The 15,212-nt window shown below is 46.2% G+C and overlaps 1 protein-coding gene across 1 annotated transcript; it reads right to left on the bottom strand.

The window, feature by feature from the left end:
• Positions 1-3,561: 3,561 nt before the first annotated feature.
• LOC120524912 (keratin, type II cytoskeletal 8-like) lies at positions 3,562-14,753 on the bottom strand. Its single transcript, XM_039746777.1, is given in 10 exon segments — positions 3,562-4,139; positions 4,141-4,256; positions 4,637-4,686; positions 6,818-7,038; positions 7,651-7,776; positions 8,130-8,294; positions 9,462-9,557; positions 9,822-9,882; positions 11,453-11,673; positions 14,176-14,753. Coding segments are annotated over 10 exon segments (1,686 nt in total). The 5' UTR covers positions 14,662-14,753; the 3' UTR covers positions 3,562-3,995.
• Positions 14,754-15,212: the final 459 nt, after the last annotated feature.

Here is a 15,212-nt window from a genome sequence, read left to right as displayed (position 1 = left end):
GGTAGCTTCTAAGCCATCCGCCAATAGCGTCCCTTGTATGAAATCAACTGGGCAATCAAACTGAGGAAGCGTGTAGCATAAATTAAAAGACCCATTGTCTGCAGAAATCCGCGAACCAGCGAAAAATCTGTAATATATATTTAGATGTACTTACATTTAAAATCTGCGATAGAGTGAAGCCGCGAAAGTCGAAGCGCGATATAGCGAGGGATCACTGTATATATATATACTGAGTATACTTTATACATAAAATATATGTTGTCGTACCTTGCATAACTGAATAACCTTTATGGCACAATAACAATTCAATACATTTATGGTCACTACAGTATTTGGATTTAATAATCTTCATGTGAGAAAAGGCTGATTCGCATAAATAAGTAGAGCCGAATAATGCAGTCAAGGAGCTTTTGAATTCAGCCAAGTGAAAAATGACGGCTGTCCGATTAACTGCGATTTTAGTTCCCTCTCCTTTCTCTTTCTCAGATCGGTTTTGGAAGGAAGTCAGTTTAGTAGTTTTATGAACAGTTCAAAGTGCCTTTCCACATTTTCCTTCTTTGGAATAGCAATGATAGATTGGCAGATCAGACAAACGCACTTCGATTGTGACATTGTGAGAGAAAAAAATCCTTCCAATTCCACATCCAGCCCATACCGTCCCCAAACAATTTTTTTTTCAAATCCCTTCTTTAATCGATATAAATTGGAAGGCCAACTAGATCACAGCCAGAGTTTTGCAGGAGCTCACGCATTTGATGGTGCGTGCGGGATGACCAGTGTGTTAGAAGAAAGGAGATCACAGACTGGCTGCCCTGTATGTCAATCAAGTGGCAAATGTCATAGGGAGGATATATGATAGACTAACATTTTAAAAAGAAAATTTGAATGCAACGCGATCTACCTGCACTACCTTTGCGATCTACTGGTTGATTGCGATCAACGCATTGGGCACCCCTGCAATAGACCTTCAAGACCCTAAAGCTAATAGCACTACCTCAAAACCCCTACAAACAATAGACCTCCAAACCTAATAGCAAGCCCCAAACCCTTAACCAAAACACTCACCCCAACAAAACAGCACAACTCCAGGAACCTAAACCTAATATCAAACCCCAAAAAATCCCTAAACTTAAAACAGACCACCAAACCCCTAAAATTAAAGAACACACTGCCAAACAACAGACTTCAAAGACCCTAAACCTAATGTCAACCCCCCAGACCCCTAAACTTAAATTAGAACTCCAATCCCTACTATTAAAGAACACGCCCCATGCAACAGACCTTCAAGACCCTAAAGCTAATATCAAATCCCCAATGACTACATTTAAACTAGACCTCCAAAACCCTAAAATTAAAGAACACAACTCAAACAACAGACCTCCAGGACCCTAAACCTAATAAAAAACTCAAACCTTGATCCTTAATATAGACTTACAAACAACTTAAATGAATTCATATTCCAAACCTTAAGACCTCCAACCCTAATTCAGACCCCATGGACCAAGCTGACAACCCCTTAACCCAAAATGAAATCCCTGCACAGTAAGCAGGCGAGTCTCTGAGTCAGTAACTTCACGTGGGCCCCTTGCAAAGTCCTTTAATATGGCAGCATCCCATCCAGTGTGAAGCCCTAGGGGGCCGAGAGGCTGGTGAGTGGAGCAGAGGACTGATGTCAGGGAGATGATTGACACTAGAAGGAAGAAAAGGGGCGGGGCCCTGAATGGACGGACCCGGAAATGGAGGCGGGGATTTGTGGACGATTCGCGGGGGAAGATGGGAAGGTGTGGGACAAACGGGTGGGGGACGAGGCGAGTGCAGGGGAGGACACCGGGGGTTTTCTTTTAGGGTGTCTCTCTGGGCCACACCAATAAGAGGATCAGAGGTAATTCATTTTAAATAGTTCCAGTTTGATTCCCTTTGTCTATTCTTCTTACATTGTTCTGCTGTGTGTTCCTTCCAGGTTTGTTACAGAGAGGTTCCACCAATAGGTTTAGATTTCCTTTTATTTTCATGAAAAAGTACAAACTAAATAACCATTTACCCCAACCTGATGTCTCCCCTAAAAATCTGCAGGTGAACGCAGTGACTTGGCAGGCGAGACGTCACAAGCTGGAGCTCCGGGAACTCCAATGGCACGTGTGCTTTATGCGCCTTTTATTATATTTTTGAGATATCATTGCGGACCACTTGCTAAGCATTTCATGAGATAGTGCAGTAATGGTGGACACGACTATAAAATAAGTAATAATGGTACTGCAGTAAATGCTTGGTGCGGGTGGGCAGATGTCAAACGTAATGCCAATGTTATCCATTTGCTGCTGGCCTGTGGGACTGTCACTTGTGAGAGACATTGGTCAGGTGTGTCCCACTTGGTTGCACATGCTGGACGTAAATGGGGGTCCCTGATTTTAGTGTGCAGATGTCCAGTAATCCTGGCACCCAGTGAGTGCCTAGTGACACGAAAGGTGTCACCTGAGCAAATGTCTCACGGGGTGACAATGATGCATACAAAGTAAGAATCATATCTTACAGTAAAGACATTACAGGGGACACAAACGGGGGTCCCTGGATTCAGAGTGCAAATGTCCTCTAATCCTGTGACCCAGTGAGCGTCCAGTGACACCAAAAGTGCCACCTGAACAGACGTCTCACGGGTGGGTGACATAGATGCATGCAAATGAAGGATCTCATTTTACTGTGAACACATTACAGGGGATGCACACGGGGGTCCTGATTGCAGATGTGCCAGGCAGGATGTGTGAGCTCATTACAGGGGACCTGAATTGGAAAGAAAAAAGCTTTTAAGGGGAGCGCTTTGGGTATTGGACCACTTGTGCTGTCTGACTGGCTCTCTTGTGTGGCTTTATATTTTAAATGGCACGTTACAAAGAAGGGGTGGCACGGTGGCACTGCATCCTGGGTCTTCCCTGCCTGGTGTTTGCTTGTTCTCCCCATGTCTGCGTTGGTTTCCTCCCACAGTCCAAAGACAAGCAGCTTAGGTGGATCGGTGGTCCTAATTTGGCCTTGGGATGTGCTTTGCAATGGATTGGCACCCTTAAAGGGCTTGTGCTAGCTGGGACAGGCTCGGCTCCAGCACCACCTAGCATGTTTTGGGGTCCAGTAATCCTGTGACCCAGTGAGCTCCCAGTGACACCAAAGGTGCCACCTGAGCAAATGTCTAAACGGTGGGTAACATTAATGTTTGCAAAGCAAGGATCTCATTTTACAGTGAAGACATTATAGGGGGTGCAAAGGGGGGTCCCTGGATTAAGAGTTTACACGTGCCAGGGTGTTAATGACAGGCAGATGGCAGTTTAGCTCACAAGGATCAAATAAAAGTGGACTTGTGGGTAGTTGGCAGCATGGCATCGTGTTTATAGCCCCAGATGTTTTCAGTGATCTCTCCTAATTCTTTGTGTAACCCTCAGCAAGTCTCTTAGCCCCCCTGTGCTCCCAGTTCCTGTTTGGTGAATGCTGGACTGGTAATTTGTGGCAGGCCAAGACACAATTCTGGTTTGATGGAAAACCAAAAAATGAAGAAGAAAACACAGGAGATAGAGAGCGCGTTCCAGTGGGTCCAGTTTATTTATTGGTTTTGGATAAATGGAAGACAATGCAACACCCCCCGCCCCCCAACCCCACCTTAATAAAAGATCAAACCAAGAGCGTCAAGGCTCTGGAGGCACACATCATATCACAAGTTGGTGGGGATGTCGGTCGGTGGGGGTCTCATCAAAGTGGGGGCATTCTTAGCGTGTTTACAATGGAAAAAACAGTGTGGCCCGAGAGAACAGGAGTCTCGTATCCAGAAGTGACCCGCAACATCGAACTCAAGAACGCGTCAAGAAAAGCAATTCAGGGCCGTGTGGAGAAGTCAGCGTAGAGAAGGGTGCCCCAGAAATGCCACCCCAGTTCTCCCCCCCAGTTCTTTTTCTTCAATAGGTGGAAGAACGTAGCTGCAAGATGGCGGAGCAAAGCTGCCTGGGAACTGAGGCTTAATCGTGGATGACCTGTGAGGACTCGGATATCACTCTGCCGTCCTGGGCCTCAATCACTTTAAGGATGACGTTCTTTTTGGGCTTTGAGCTGCTGGTGACGCTGCTGGTGCTGTAGGTCACGCTTCCACTGCTTCCGTATCCGGGCGTAGCCGTAGCTGCTGCCGCCCATGAACCCGCTGCCGCTGCTGGAAGAGAACCCGCTGCCACCAGAATAGCCACGGGTGGCACTCTCAAGACTGAATCCGCCATAGGAGGGAGCTGGAAAAGACGGAAGCAAAGGTGGCACACGTCAAAAAGCTGCCAGGAGTGGGCATCAGACATTAGAGAGCAGGGATTGCATTTACAGCCTGGAGGCTCGAAAGATGGCAGCGGGCGGGCTTTGTGGCCTCTGAAGGACCATGCATGGTGCCCACTCCCTCGCTTTGGAATGATCACACTACTCAGACCTTACGAAAAGACCAGGCACCCCACAGATAGATAGATAGATAGATAGATAGATAGATAGATAGATAGATAGATAGATAGATAGATAGATAGATAGATAGATAGATAGATAGATGTGTAAGGTGCTATATTATAGATAGATATGAAAGGCACTATATAACAGATAGGTGGGTAGGGAGAGGCAGCACTCTTACCTGCGGAGCTCTGTTTGGAGATGCTGATGGCCTGAATTCCAGTAGCCAGCCTGGAAAATGAAAGAAAATAAAAAAGGAGACGTCAGTCAGCCTCGAAGTCCAGAACGATCCCCCCAATTCGGCGGCGCGAGCCATCTTATAAAAACAATATAGCGCCTTTCTAAAGCAAATACCACCCGAGGCACTTTGTTGAGCCCCGATACTTTACTACAGTTTTTCCATGCATATTTAGGACCACCGGCCCGGTTATCGATCTGCTCAGGAACAGAAGTGTTAACCATGCAGTTCATTATTTTTATTATTAGAATTTAATGCTGTGGGACCCCTGTGTGTCTGGACCCTCGACACGTGCGGTTCTGGGCTCCTAGTGGTTTCCTAATCGAACGTAAACCAGTGGTGAGAGAGAAACGTACACAGACACTGGGAAAAAGTTTCAGACTAGTAGAACGGGAATGATGCCCCCCCAGCCATTCCCACTTTTACTTTTAGCACTCAGTAAGTAACACACTCAGGGGTCACACAGCAAGGCAGAGGTTTGAGATCGATCTAGAAGCCCCCCTCTTCAATGAGCCATTGGCACCGACCCCCAATAGAGGTGAGATAGAATGGGACGTCTCCTCTTGTTTTATAGCCCACCCTGTGCGTATCCCAGTGGGTTTTCTCTGTAATCTTGTGTTTGTACTCCTCGGGTCTCAGTGGGTTTTCTCCCATAGTTACTTAACTGGTAATGAAGTGATTAAGTGTGTGCCCACCTTGCGCAGGTTCAAGACCCCTGTGACCCTTAAAGCTACTCAGAAGGCTGTACAGTACGAATGCTGCACAATGGAGACATGGCATTCAAGTTCTGGGCAATTTTAGGCCGAGCTGAGTTGTGTCTGCTCTGTGTACGAATACACAGAAAAAAATCAATGGAAGAAGAAGAAGAAAGTCCATTGGATCGGCGAGGCTTTCCTGCTACTCGGTGGTCACGTAACTCCCAGTGAGGTGCATCTTAATTTCTCTTAATTTAATAAGAATATTAAATGCTTCCCGTGTGAGAGAACATTCCCAAATGTGTCATTCTGGCCGGCAGCATGTTGTGCTCCTTTGTAACGGAATCCTTCCCATTCTCTGGTGGTCCGTCTGTGCAGTTTTAAGTGTAATCAGTTCCTGACATGTGTCGGTATTTTCATTTTACCCATCACTTTGTGTGTTTGTTGCCATCTCTCAATCATCTGTCATCTGCCTGTCATCTTGTACGCTGTTAACGGGGCAGTCAAACATGAAGGATCGCCGTGAGCTACAAGATGGGCCACCTTTGGAAAGGCAGCAGAATGTAGTGTGCAACGTTACAGGGGTCTCCTCAGCATGACTTTTGGGATCGAAAGAAATAAAAATAAAAAAAAAAGAAAACCAAGGAAATTCCATATAGACAGCAACCAAGGATGGGGTTCAAACCAAGAAAGCAGGGGACGCTAACCACTGCACCGCCATGCTGCCCTGTGTTATATAAAATCTGTGCAGGTGCTCAGTGAAGAGCACTGAAAAGGGCCGACTGTCATGCGTTTTAGTGTGGCCACACACTGCACACGTGCAATCAGGAATGAGGAACGGAGTTCTTTATGTCATCTTATACGATTTCTGGTGTTAGGGATTTGTGAAGCTTTTGCATACCCTTTGGGGTCGGAGCGCAGGGTCAGCCATTGTACAGCACCCCAGGAGCAAGTGCAGGTTAGGGGGTCCAACAGAGTAGGATCTCCATTGGCAGTAAGAGGGATTTGAACTGGCAACCTTCTGGATACCAGCGCAGCCCCTCAGCCTCAAAGCCCCCACTCTGCCCTGAGAGTGAGTTTGTGAGACAGAATGGCACCTTACATCAGCGTTTCTCAACCTTTTTTTTTTGCGATTTTCATACCAGTTTTAATCGCAGCCCCCTAACATTTTTTTGAAATGTAGATGCATATTTTATTATACCTACTTAACTTTTATCGACATTTATCTAACTCTGTATTTATTGTTCTAGTATCAGAATGTAGTTTAAGTTCATTTGTTTTGGTTTCAACAGATGTTTTTCCATATTTTTGATTCTTGTTTTCTTTTTTTCACATCTTTACACCCCCTTTTTGTTACTTTGCCCGTCCCACAGGTCGAGAACCACTGCCTTACATGGCGGTCAGCTGAAGACCACTCCATTAAACTCACCTGCTCTCCTCTCCCTCCAGGAGTTTTCTGTAGGTGGCGATCTCGATGTCCAGAGCGAGCTTGAGGTTCATCAGGTCCTGGTACTCACGCACTTGCTTGGCCATGTCCTGCTTGGCTTTTTGTAGGGCGGCTTCCAGGTCAGCAATGCGGGCCTTGGCATCTTTGACTGCCAGCTCGCCACGTTCCTCTGCTTCTGCGATTTGGCTCTCCAGGTTGGCTCTCTGCAAGAGAAGATGGGAGGAAGATGCTGACGACTCCCTTTGTCTTTGTCACACACCGCAGAGCTCACATATATATATATATATATCTGATCAGAAACAACCTGAGGGCCTTCAGGCGAGCTGGAAATAGAGAATGCCAGGACCGGAAAGTGCTCAGGGCTGGGGTGAAAAATCAAGTCACCCATACTTGAGTCATGAGACTAAATGCCAACTTGAGAATAAATACTGCATTGTGAGATAGATAGATAGATAGATAGATAGATAGATAGATAGATAGATAGATAGATAGATAGATAGATAGATAGATAGATAGATAGATAGATAGATAGATAGATAGATAGATAGATAGATAGATGGATGTGTAAGGCACTATATACAAAGTGACAGATGGATACATTGCTGATCGTGATCCTTTAGTTGATGCCCGGCGTAGCCTTTCTGCCCCAGTGCTGCCGATTTTCCACCATTATAACAACAAGCTCACCAGGCTCACGCAGAGCCATCTTGCCTTGTGAGTTGGACATGTGAGCACTTAAGTTTGATGCCCGTCATTCTCCCCGTACATCATTCACGTCACATCTCACACTTTTGTGGTGACCATACGGGTCTTACCTGTCCTTTCAGGGACTCGATCTCAGCCTGGAGCCTCTGGATCATTCTGGTCAGATCTGAAATCTCTGTCTTGGTCGCACGAAGATCGTCACCGCATTTTCCAGCAGAAGCCTGCATCTCCTCAAACTGAATAGGGGAGGAAAATACCAGTTAGCTTGGACTTTTGGGGTTGGTGGGGAAACTGAGGGCCTGAGGGTAAGTCGACCGTTCGTGTCCTGATCTTAAGAGAGGCGGGTTGGTAATCTGACTTTTTTTTTTTTTGGAAGTAGGTCATCATGAGAAGAATGAAGTGCCATTCAGTGGCCTAAGAGCTAATAGGACACCTGCCAAGGCTTACAAAAAATAAACACTGAAACCATTATCTGAGATAATTACACTTCATACGCAACTATGGCCTTGAGTCAGGGTAGGCAGCATGCCAGCATGGTGGCTTTTGTCCCAGTGTCCCTAAAGCTGTTTTTTTTATTTATTTTACCCACCTTAGACTTGTACCAGGTCTCTGCCTCTGCCCGACTGCGGTTGGCAATGTCCTCATACTGAGCGCGTACTTCCGCCACAATCGAGTCCATGTTCAGGCTTCGGCTGTTGTCCATTTCCACAATCACAGAAGTGTCTTTGACTTGGTTCTGCAACTCTTGGAGTTCCTGTCAAGGGCAGAAGATAAAATGAAGCCATTTTTGTTCAACTAATGTTGAGACACTGTAGCTTGCTGGAATGAGCTGCAGCTTCCCTGTGACCCTGCTGAAGACAAGCACGTTTAGAAAATGGATGGATGGATGGATGGTTGGATGGATGGATGGATGGACAGTTGGTTGGAACTGGCTCCAGCTTCCATACCAGCCTCCTGCTGCATGAGCAGGTTTAGAAAATGGATGGATGAATGGGTGGATAGTTGGTTGGATGGATGGATGGTTGGTTGGATGGACAGACAGTTGGTTGGAAGGATGGATGAACAGTTGGTTGGAATTGGCTCCAGCTTCCCTGTGACCCTACTCAAGATAAGCACATTTAGAAAATGGATGGATGGATGGATGGATGGATGGTTGGTTGGATGGATAGTTGGTTGGATGGATGGATGGACAGTTGGTTGGAAATGGCTGCAGCTTCCATACCAGCCTGCTGCTGCATGAGCAGCTTTAGAAAATGGATGGATGGATGGATGGGTGGATAGTTAGTTGGATGGATGGATGGTTGGTTGGATGGACAGACCGTTGGTTGGAAGGATGGATGAACAGTTGGTTGGAATTGGCTCCAGCTTCCCTGTGACCCTACTCAAGATAAGCACATTTAGAAAATGGATGGATGGATGGATGGATGGATGGTTGGTTGGAAAGGGCTGTAGCTTCACTATGACCCTACTCAGGATAAGCACGTTTAGAAAATGGATGGATGGATGGATGGATGGACAGTTGGCTGGATGGATGGATGGACAGTTGGTTGGAATTGGCTCCAGCTTCCATACCAGCCTGCTGCTGCATGAGCAGGTTTAGAAAATGGATGGACGGATGGGTGGGTGACATGAAAGACTTGATTTAGGGTGCAGGCTGGTTGCTTCAGAGCTTTGGTTTCAGTTCTTATTTCTCCTGTTTCAAGGTGGGCATCGCCCAGGATGACTGATGAAAGTAAATGTTGGTCAGACACGCAAGTTAAGAATTTCACCGTCCCCTGTGCATGTGATAATGACACCAGCACTAAGATAGCTGGACCCCGGTGTGTGCTTCTACGTCAGCATCCTGTGCCCCTCTAGTGTCCGTGTGTGGCATGAAATGGCGGGTACGCCAAGCTTGTGGCCGATGAGAGGAGACACCTACCGCCTCGTAGAGCTGTCTCAGGAAGTTGATTTCATCTGTAAGGCTCTCCAGTTTGGCCTCAAGCTCGATCTTGTTCATGTAGGCTTCATCCACGTCCTGCATGGTGGAGACAAAGAGAAAGCATTGAGGTGCGAGTATAAAGTATAAAGAAAATGTGAAAAGACAAAACGTGACACGCGGCACTCATTTCCACCCACTAGAGTGAGCACCTCTGCTGAGTCTCCTGACCCCCAACATCACATCGTTGGGAGGAGCTCATGGACCCTGCTAGGCTCAACGGATTCCCACCCACAAGCAAACATCTCCTGTCTAGCTTTGTGACTGTCAATGACGGAGGACGGAGGCCAAGCCACTGCGTACCTTCTTGATGAGGACAAAGTCGTTCTCACATTCAGTACGCTTGTTGATTTCATCTTCATATCTGCAGGAGGAAAAAAAAAAAAAGCAGAGCACAAAAATTATTATGGGGTGGTCATCCGGTCATCTTGGCGTGGCATCTCCACTCATGGTGGCAGGCTGTTTAAGCACAATGCCAAGAACTTAACACAGAAAAAGTGTTTTAGATTGGCTTGTCAGTGCAGAGCTGGTGAGCTGGTGAGGTGAGCTGGTGCGTTTGTTCAGAAGGGCAGTTTACAGGCGTCTTGGGCGGGTTAAGTGACTTCCTCGGGGTCTCACCGCAACTCGGCATCCCGTTATGTAGCTGCTTCATGACCTCACGCCATAAAGAGAAGGGAATTGGGCTTTGGGACCTGCCACCAATAAGGCACCACAGAGGCAGTCACATTCGGTGACAGACGGCCTTTTCATTTTCCTGCATTGTAGCCATTCTGGTGTGTGTTTAGACCAAAGTGTGTGTGTGTGTGGGTGTATATATATATATAAATATTTAAAGAGCTTCTGTAAATAGACAAATTTCCTCCTTGGGACAAATAAAGTTTTGTCCATCTATCATATAGTGCCTTTCATGTCTATCTATCTATCTATCTATCTCTACTTATATTGTGTCTTTCACCTCAGTATATTTAAAAGGCACCACCTATTATATGGGGGTTTATTATATCTATTAGGTATATACTGTACTGTCTTTTATATCTATTTATTGTATAGTGCCTTATGCTATTATATACAGTAGTCATGAAAAGTGGCACTATAGAAGTAGTGAAAGATATGAAAGGCACTATTTGATAGCTAGATATGAACAGTGATGTATGATAGATATGAAAGACAATAATATCGTGTCTTTCATATCTATCATACAGCACTGTTCATATCTAGCTATCAAATAGTGCCTTTGATTTCTATCTATTATATAGTGCCCTTCATTTTTATCTGTCTATCATATAACACTGTTCATATCTAGTTATTAATTATATAGTGCCTTTCATTTATATCCATCATAACACTTCATGTATATTTATTAAATATCTAACAATCATGTAATGGTGCCTTTCATATCAATCTATCTATCTATCATGTGTTTTTCCTATTTTCTACTATAATATTGGATTTTAACATCAGTTCACATATTGATTATAGTGCCTTTCACATCTATCTATGTTATATACTGCCTTTCACATCAATGTATTATATAGTGCCTTATCTATCTATCTATCTATCTATTATATAGTGCCTTTCATATCATTCTATCTATCTATCTATCTACCTATTATATAGTGCCTTTCATATCTATCTATCCATCAATCATATAGTGCCTTTCCTATCTATCTGTCATATATATTATATAGTGCCTTTTATATCTATCTGTCTAATTCTGCTAATCTATGAGACATGGCAGCTTTAATATTTCACCAAACTGCCCTCAGCTAATAACTTTTAGAGCCCTCTAGAAGCCGTAACGTTTACTCCTAGGTCTGCAGAGCACCAAATTGAATTTCTAAATGTTGTGCATGTTTTTTCACTTGACAAGCCCTAGGGGGAGCTCCACTGTAGCAATGCATGCAGAGCTGGTGAGGAAAAGAAGCAGAACTCACTTGTTCTTGAAGTCTTCCACCAGGCCCTGCATGTTCTGGAGGTCGGCTTCCAGCCTCATCTTGTCCTGTCCCAGGGTGTCCAGCTGGCGGCGCAGGTTGGCGATGTAGGCCTCAAACATGGGTTCAATGTTGGATCTTGCACCACCAGCACCACCACTTTGCTCCTGCAGCAGATTCCATTTGGTCTCCAGCATTTTATTCTGCTGTTCCAGGAAGCGGACCTGAAATGTGGGGTGAAGAGAAATAAAAAATGAGTCAGTATTGCAGCTTCTGAGAGCGCTGCAACAAACTTGGGGATGCCACCTGGGCACATTGGAGCAGCACTGCCATTCATTCACCTCAACCTTTACAATATGGCCTGTCTGCTTTTGTCAAACACCATTTTGTATACATCTGTTTCACTTCATCCATTATGTAAGTGGAGGCCTCGATCACATCCTTTCACAACCTGACAAACTTCTACAAGAATGCCATTTAAACAAAAAAGACTAGATAGATAAATAGATAGATGTGAAAGGCACTATATAATAGATATAGATATACAAGGCACTATATGATAGAAAGATAGAAATTAAATTCTCTGTAACCGATAGATAGATGTGAAGGGAACAATATAAAAGAGAGATGTGAAAGGCACTATATAATACATTTATAGATAGATGTGAAAGGCAATATATAAAACATTGATGTGAAAGGCACTATATAATAGATAGATAGATAGATAGATAGATAGATAGATAGATAGATAAGGCACTATATAATACATTGATGTGAAAGGCAGTATATAACAGATAAGTAGAACTGTATTGTACTAACTGGCAGGTTAAGCTGTCCACCCACATTAATACAGAGATTCAGTGGTGGGGGGTGGGCTTTTGAACTGGTACATTTGTGCTGCATTACTGTACCTTAGCCACTAGGGTGTGTGGTTTCATGGTTAAGGCATCGGACTTCAAACCCCCAAGATTAAGCTGGGGGGGTCAGTGCTCATCAGTTGAAATATGAAAAAAGCATTCGAATGGTGGGCACAATTGCCACTTCCTACTCTCAGTGTGACCCTGAGCGAGTGTCATGACCTACACAACGAGGCTTGAGGCTTCACATGTCACGTCCAGGCTAAATTGTCCCCCATGGCTTAGTCATTCTGACCCCCCCCCACTACCACCCCCCTAATTATTCCCCATCTCTAATTAGCCAACTATCTCCCTGAATCCCCCCCCCCCCCCAAAACACTCACACACACAATTGCTAATGTGTTCTGAGCATACTGGCACAAAATGGCTGTCATCGCGTCTCCCAGCTGGAGTGCTGCACATTAGTGGTGGTTGAAGGGGCTCCCCCACTCACTGTGTAAAAAGTAGTGAGAACAGCAAAATATAAATGTAAAAAATTATTCTTACTTAATATTACCTTACATTAATAATGTCGCTCTTTTCAGGGCTAACTGCCATCCCAGAGTGCTGCATGCTAAAGCAGGTCTGGAGGTTGCACTCCCATTAGGACCGGTGTGCCCCCCGCGGTGTGCCATTCAATGCCATTTGTTCTGTAATCTGCTGGTTTTTAATCCCATCGTAACTAAACCACACGTCATTTTGTTATTTGGCCCTGTCCCCCTCTGACATTCCTCCAAGTGGCTGTCATGCACATCAAGGCTGAAAGGAGTTACAGAACTTTACTGCCCTCAAATGTCCTGTTCTTGCTGCCTCCATCTTGCTCAATTCCCTAAAGGAGCACATATACAGTATATGCACGTATGTGCGCCATTTTTGAACAGTAAGAGGTTTTGTGAATGTGCAGCGTGGGCCTCATTTCCTCACCACTGTCTGCATACTCAAGTTGGGTCAAACCCTCGTGAGAGTATTGATGCAAGCCACTGTGAAATACAAGAATCTGCCATTTTCATGGCCACACACACTAAACTTGGGGACACGATGGCGATTTGTGATGAAGCAGGGTGGCCTTCTCAGCTGCATTGCCCAAGAACGGCAGCAGTGGCGTGGCATGCAATAAAATCGAGGAGTGGCCACCTGAGTGGCCTTCAGCCTGCAAAGGGAGTAGCCAGGGTGTGGCTGCCTGGATTAGAATGTGCCCTGAATAAGGTGTGCCACCCCACCCCCCTCTCATCAGTAAATCATTTACAGCTGTTTATGGAAGCCAAGTCACTTGAAAGAGTCTGGAGACGGTGAGTAGTGCCCACCAAACAGATTGCTAAGTAACAAGACATAACACTTTCACAGCGCTGGGCACCAGTCAAGAATCATCCCTGGACGTGGGAGTGATCACCAGTTTACTCCTGCGCACACACACACACACACACACACCCTCATTTTAAAACATGCAGTGTCTTCTAGCTTCTCATTTGCGTTTGGCGTCACTTGCAAAAGAGCGCAAAGGGAAATGAGCGATGGCCCCCTTCTGCGCCGACAGGTGACAGCGTTTCTCAGCTTATGACAACAATAAAGCGAGTGGCGCCTCGAGTTTCTCTGACCTGCCTCATGTATTAATTAACAGAGCTGGGCCACATGCACCTTTCCAGTACACCGGAGTGAACGTCCCAAAACCCCCCCGCCCCCACCTCGCGATGCCCATTGGGACAACCTCACCAGGAAGGCCACATTCCTGCGCCCGCATCATGGCTGGCAAGGCCCTTTCACACAATTCTGCGATCGGGCACCAGATATACTGTGAGTTTTTTTTTTAAGTGATAATAGAGGCCGACTCACCTTGTCGATGAAGGAGGCGAAGCGGTTGTTCAGGGACTTGATCTGCTCCTTCTCCTGGGATCGGATCACCTGGATGTTGGGGTCGATTTCCAGGTTCAAAGGCGCCAGCAGACTCTGGTTGACCGTCACTGCAGAAATGGGGAGTGAACCGGGACCTCCAAAGCCGGCACCTCCAAAGCCGGCACCTCCAAAGCCGTAACCACCTCCAAAGCCTTGACCACCTCCAAAGCCTTGACCACCTCCCATACTGGCGCTGGACACAAAGCCATAGGCACTTCCGCCAGCCCCTGCACCCCCTGCACCCCCTCCCATTCCCCGTGCCGACGACACGGAGCTGGCATAGCTGCTTCTAACGACTGATGGCCTGCTGCCACCGAAGCCAGTGCTTATTGAGGTACCCCTGGCAGGCCCGCCATAACTGAAGCTACTGAAGTTCCTAGGGCTCTGCTTGGACTGGATGGTCTGGCTCTGGTATCTTACGGACATCTTGAATCTGCAGTAGGTGCCACCGACAGAAGAAGAGCTGGAGAAGCTACAGGTGCCTTTGTAGAAAGCTGCAGCGGGGTAGACCAGGGGAGTTTGGCTGCTTTCATTTTATAGCCGGTAGCCACCCACCCGAGGGGGGCGGAGATCACTGCTGGCTGTCATTGAACAGAGGAGAAGGGGGCCGTCCCATGCAGTTAAGCAACATGACACCTGAGCCAATGAGCAGAGAGCAGGCGAGGCATGTCGGGCCCTGCACAGCCGCTCTCTTGTTATCACCTGGCGGGCGGCTCTTCCCTGTTCACACGCCCGCCTGCCACATTCTTTCTTGTTGTTCTAATCAAAGAGATCTTTGCGAGCAACAAGCCGGGGCAGCACCTCTGCTCTCCTGCTCCATGCCCGGCATTTGCATTTTTTTTACTTTTCATTGTTACCCCCCTCCCCCCAAGAAATATACAGGGGTCTGGACTGTAAAGCCACCGCAGTGGGTGGGGTGTGGCGCCTTCTCTGACTTGCATGCCTTACCTGTCTCTAGTAAATTCTAGCAGGGTGCC

Source organism: Polypterus senegalus, chromosome 3 (genome assembly GCF_016835505.1).
Source record: "Polypterus senegalus isolate Bchr_013 chromosome 3, ASM1683550v1, whole genome shotgun sequence".
In the NCBI taxonomy this organism is placed as follows: domain Eukaryota; kingdom Metazoa; phylum Chordata; class Cladistia; order Polypteriformes; family Polypteridae; genus Polypterus; species Polypterus senegalus.
Note: the sequence above shows the minus strand (reverse complement) of the source record. Positions and strands in the feature narration are given on the sequence as shown.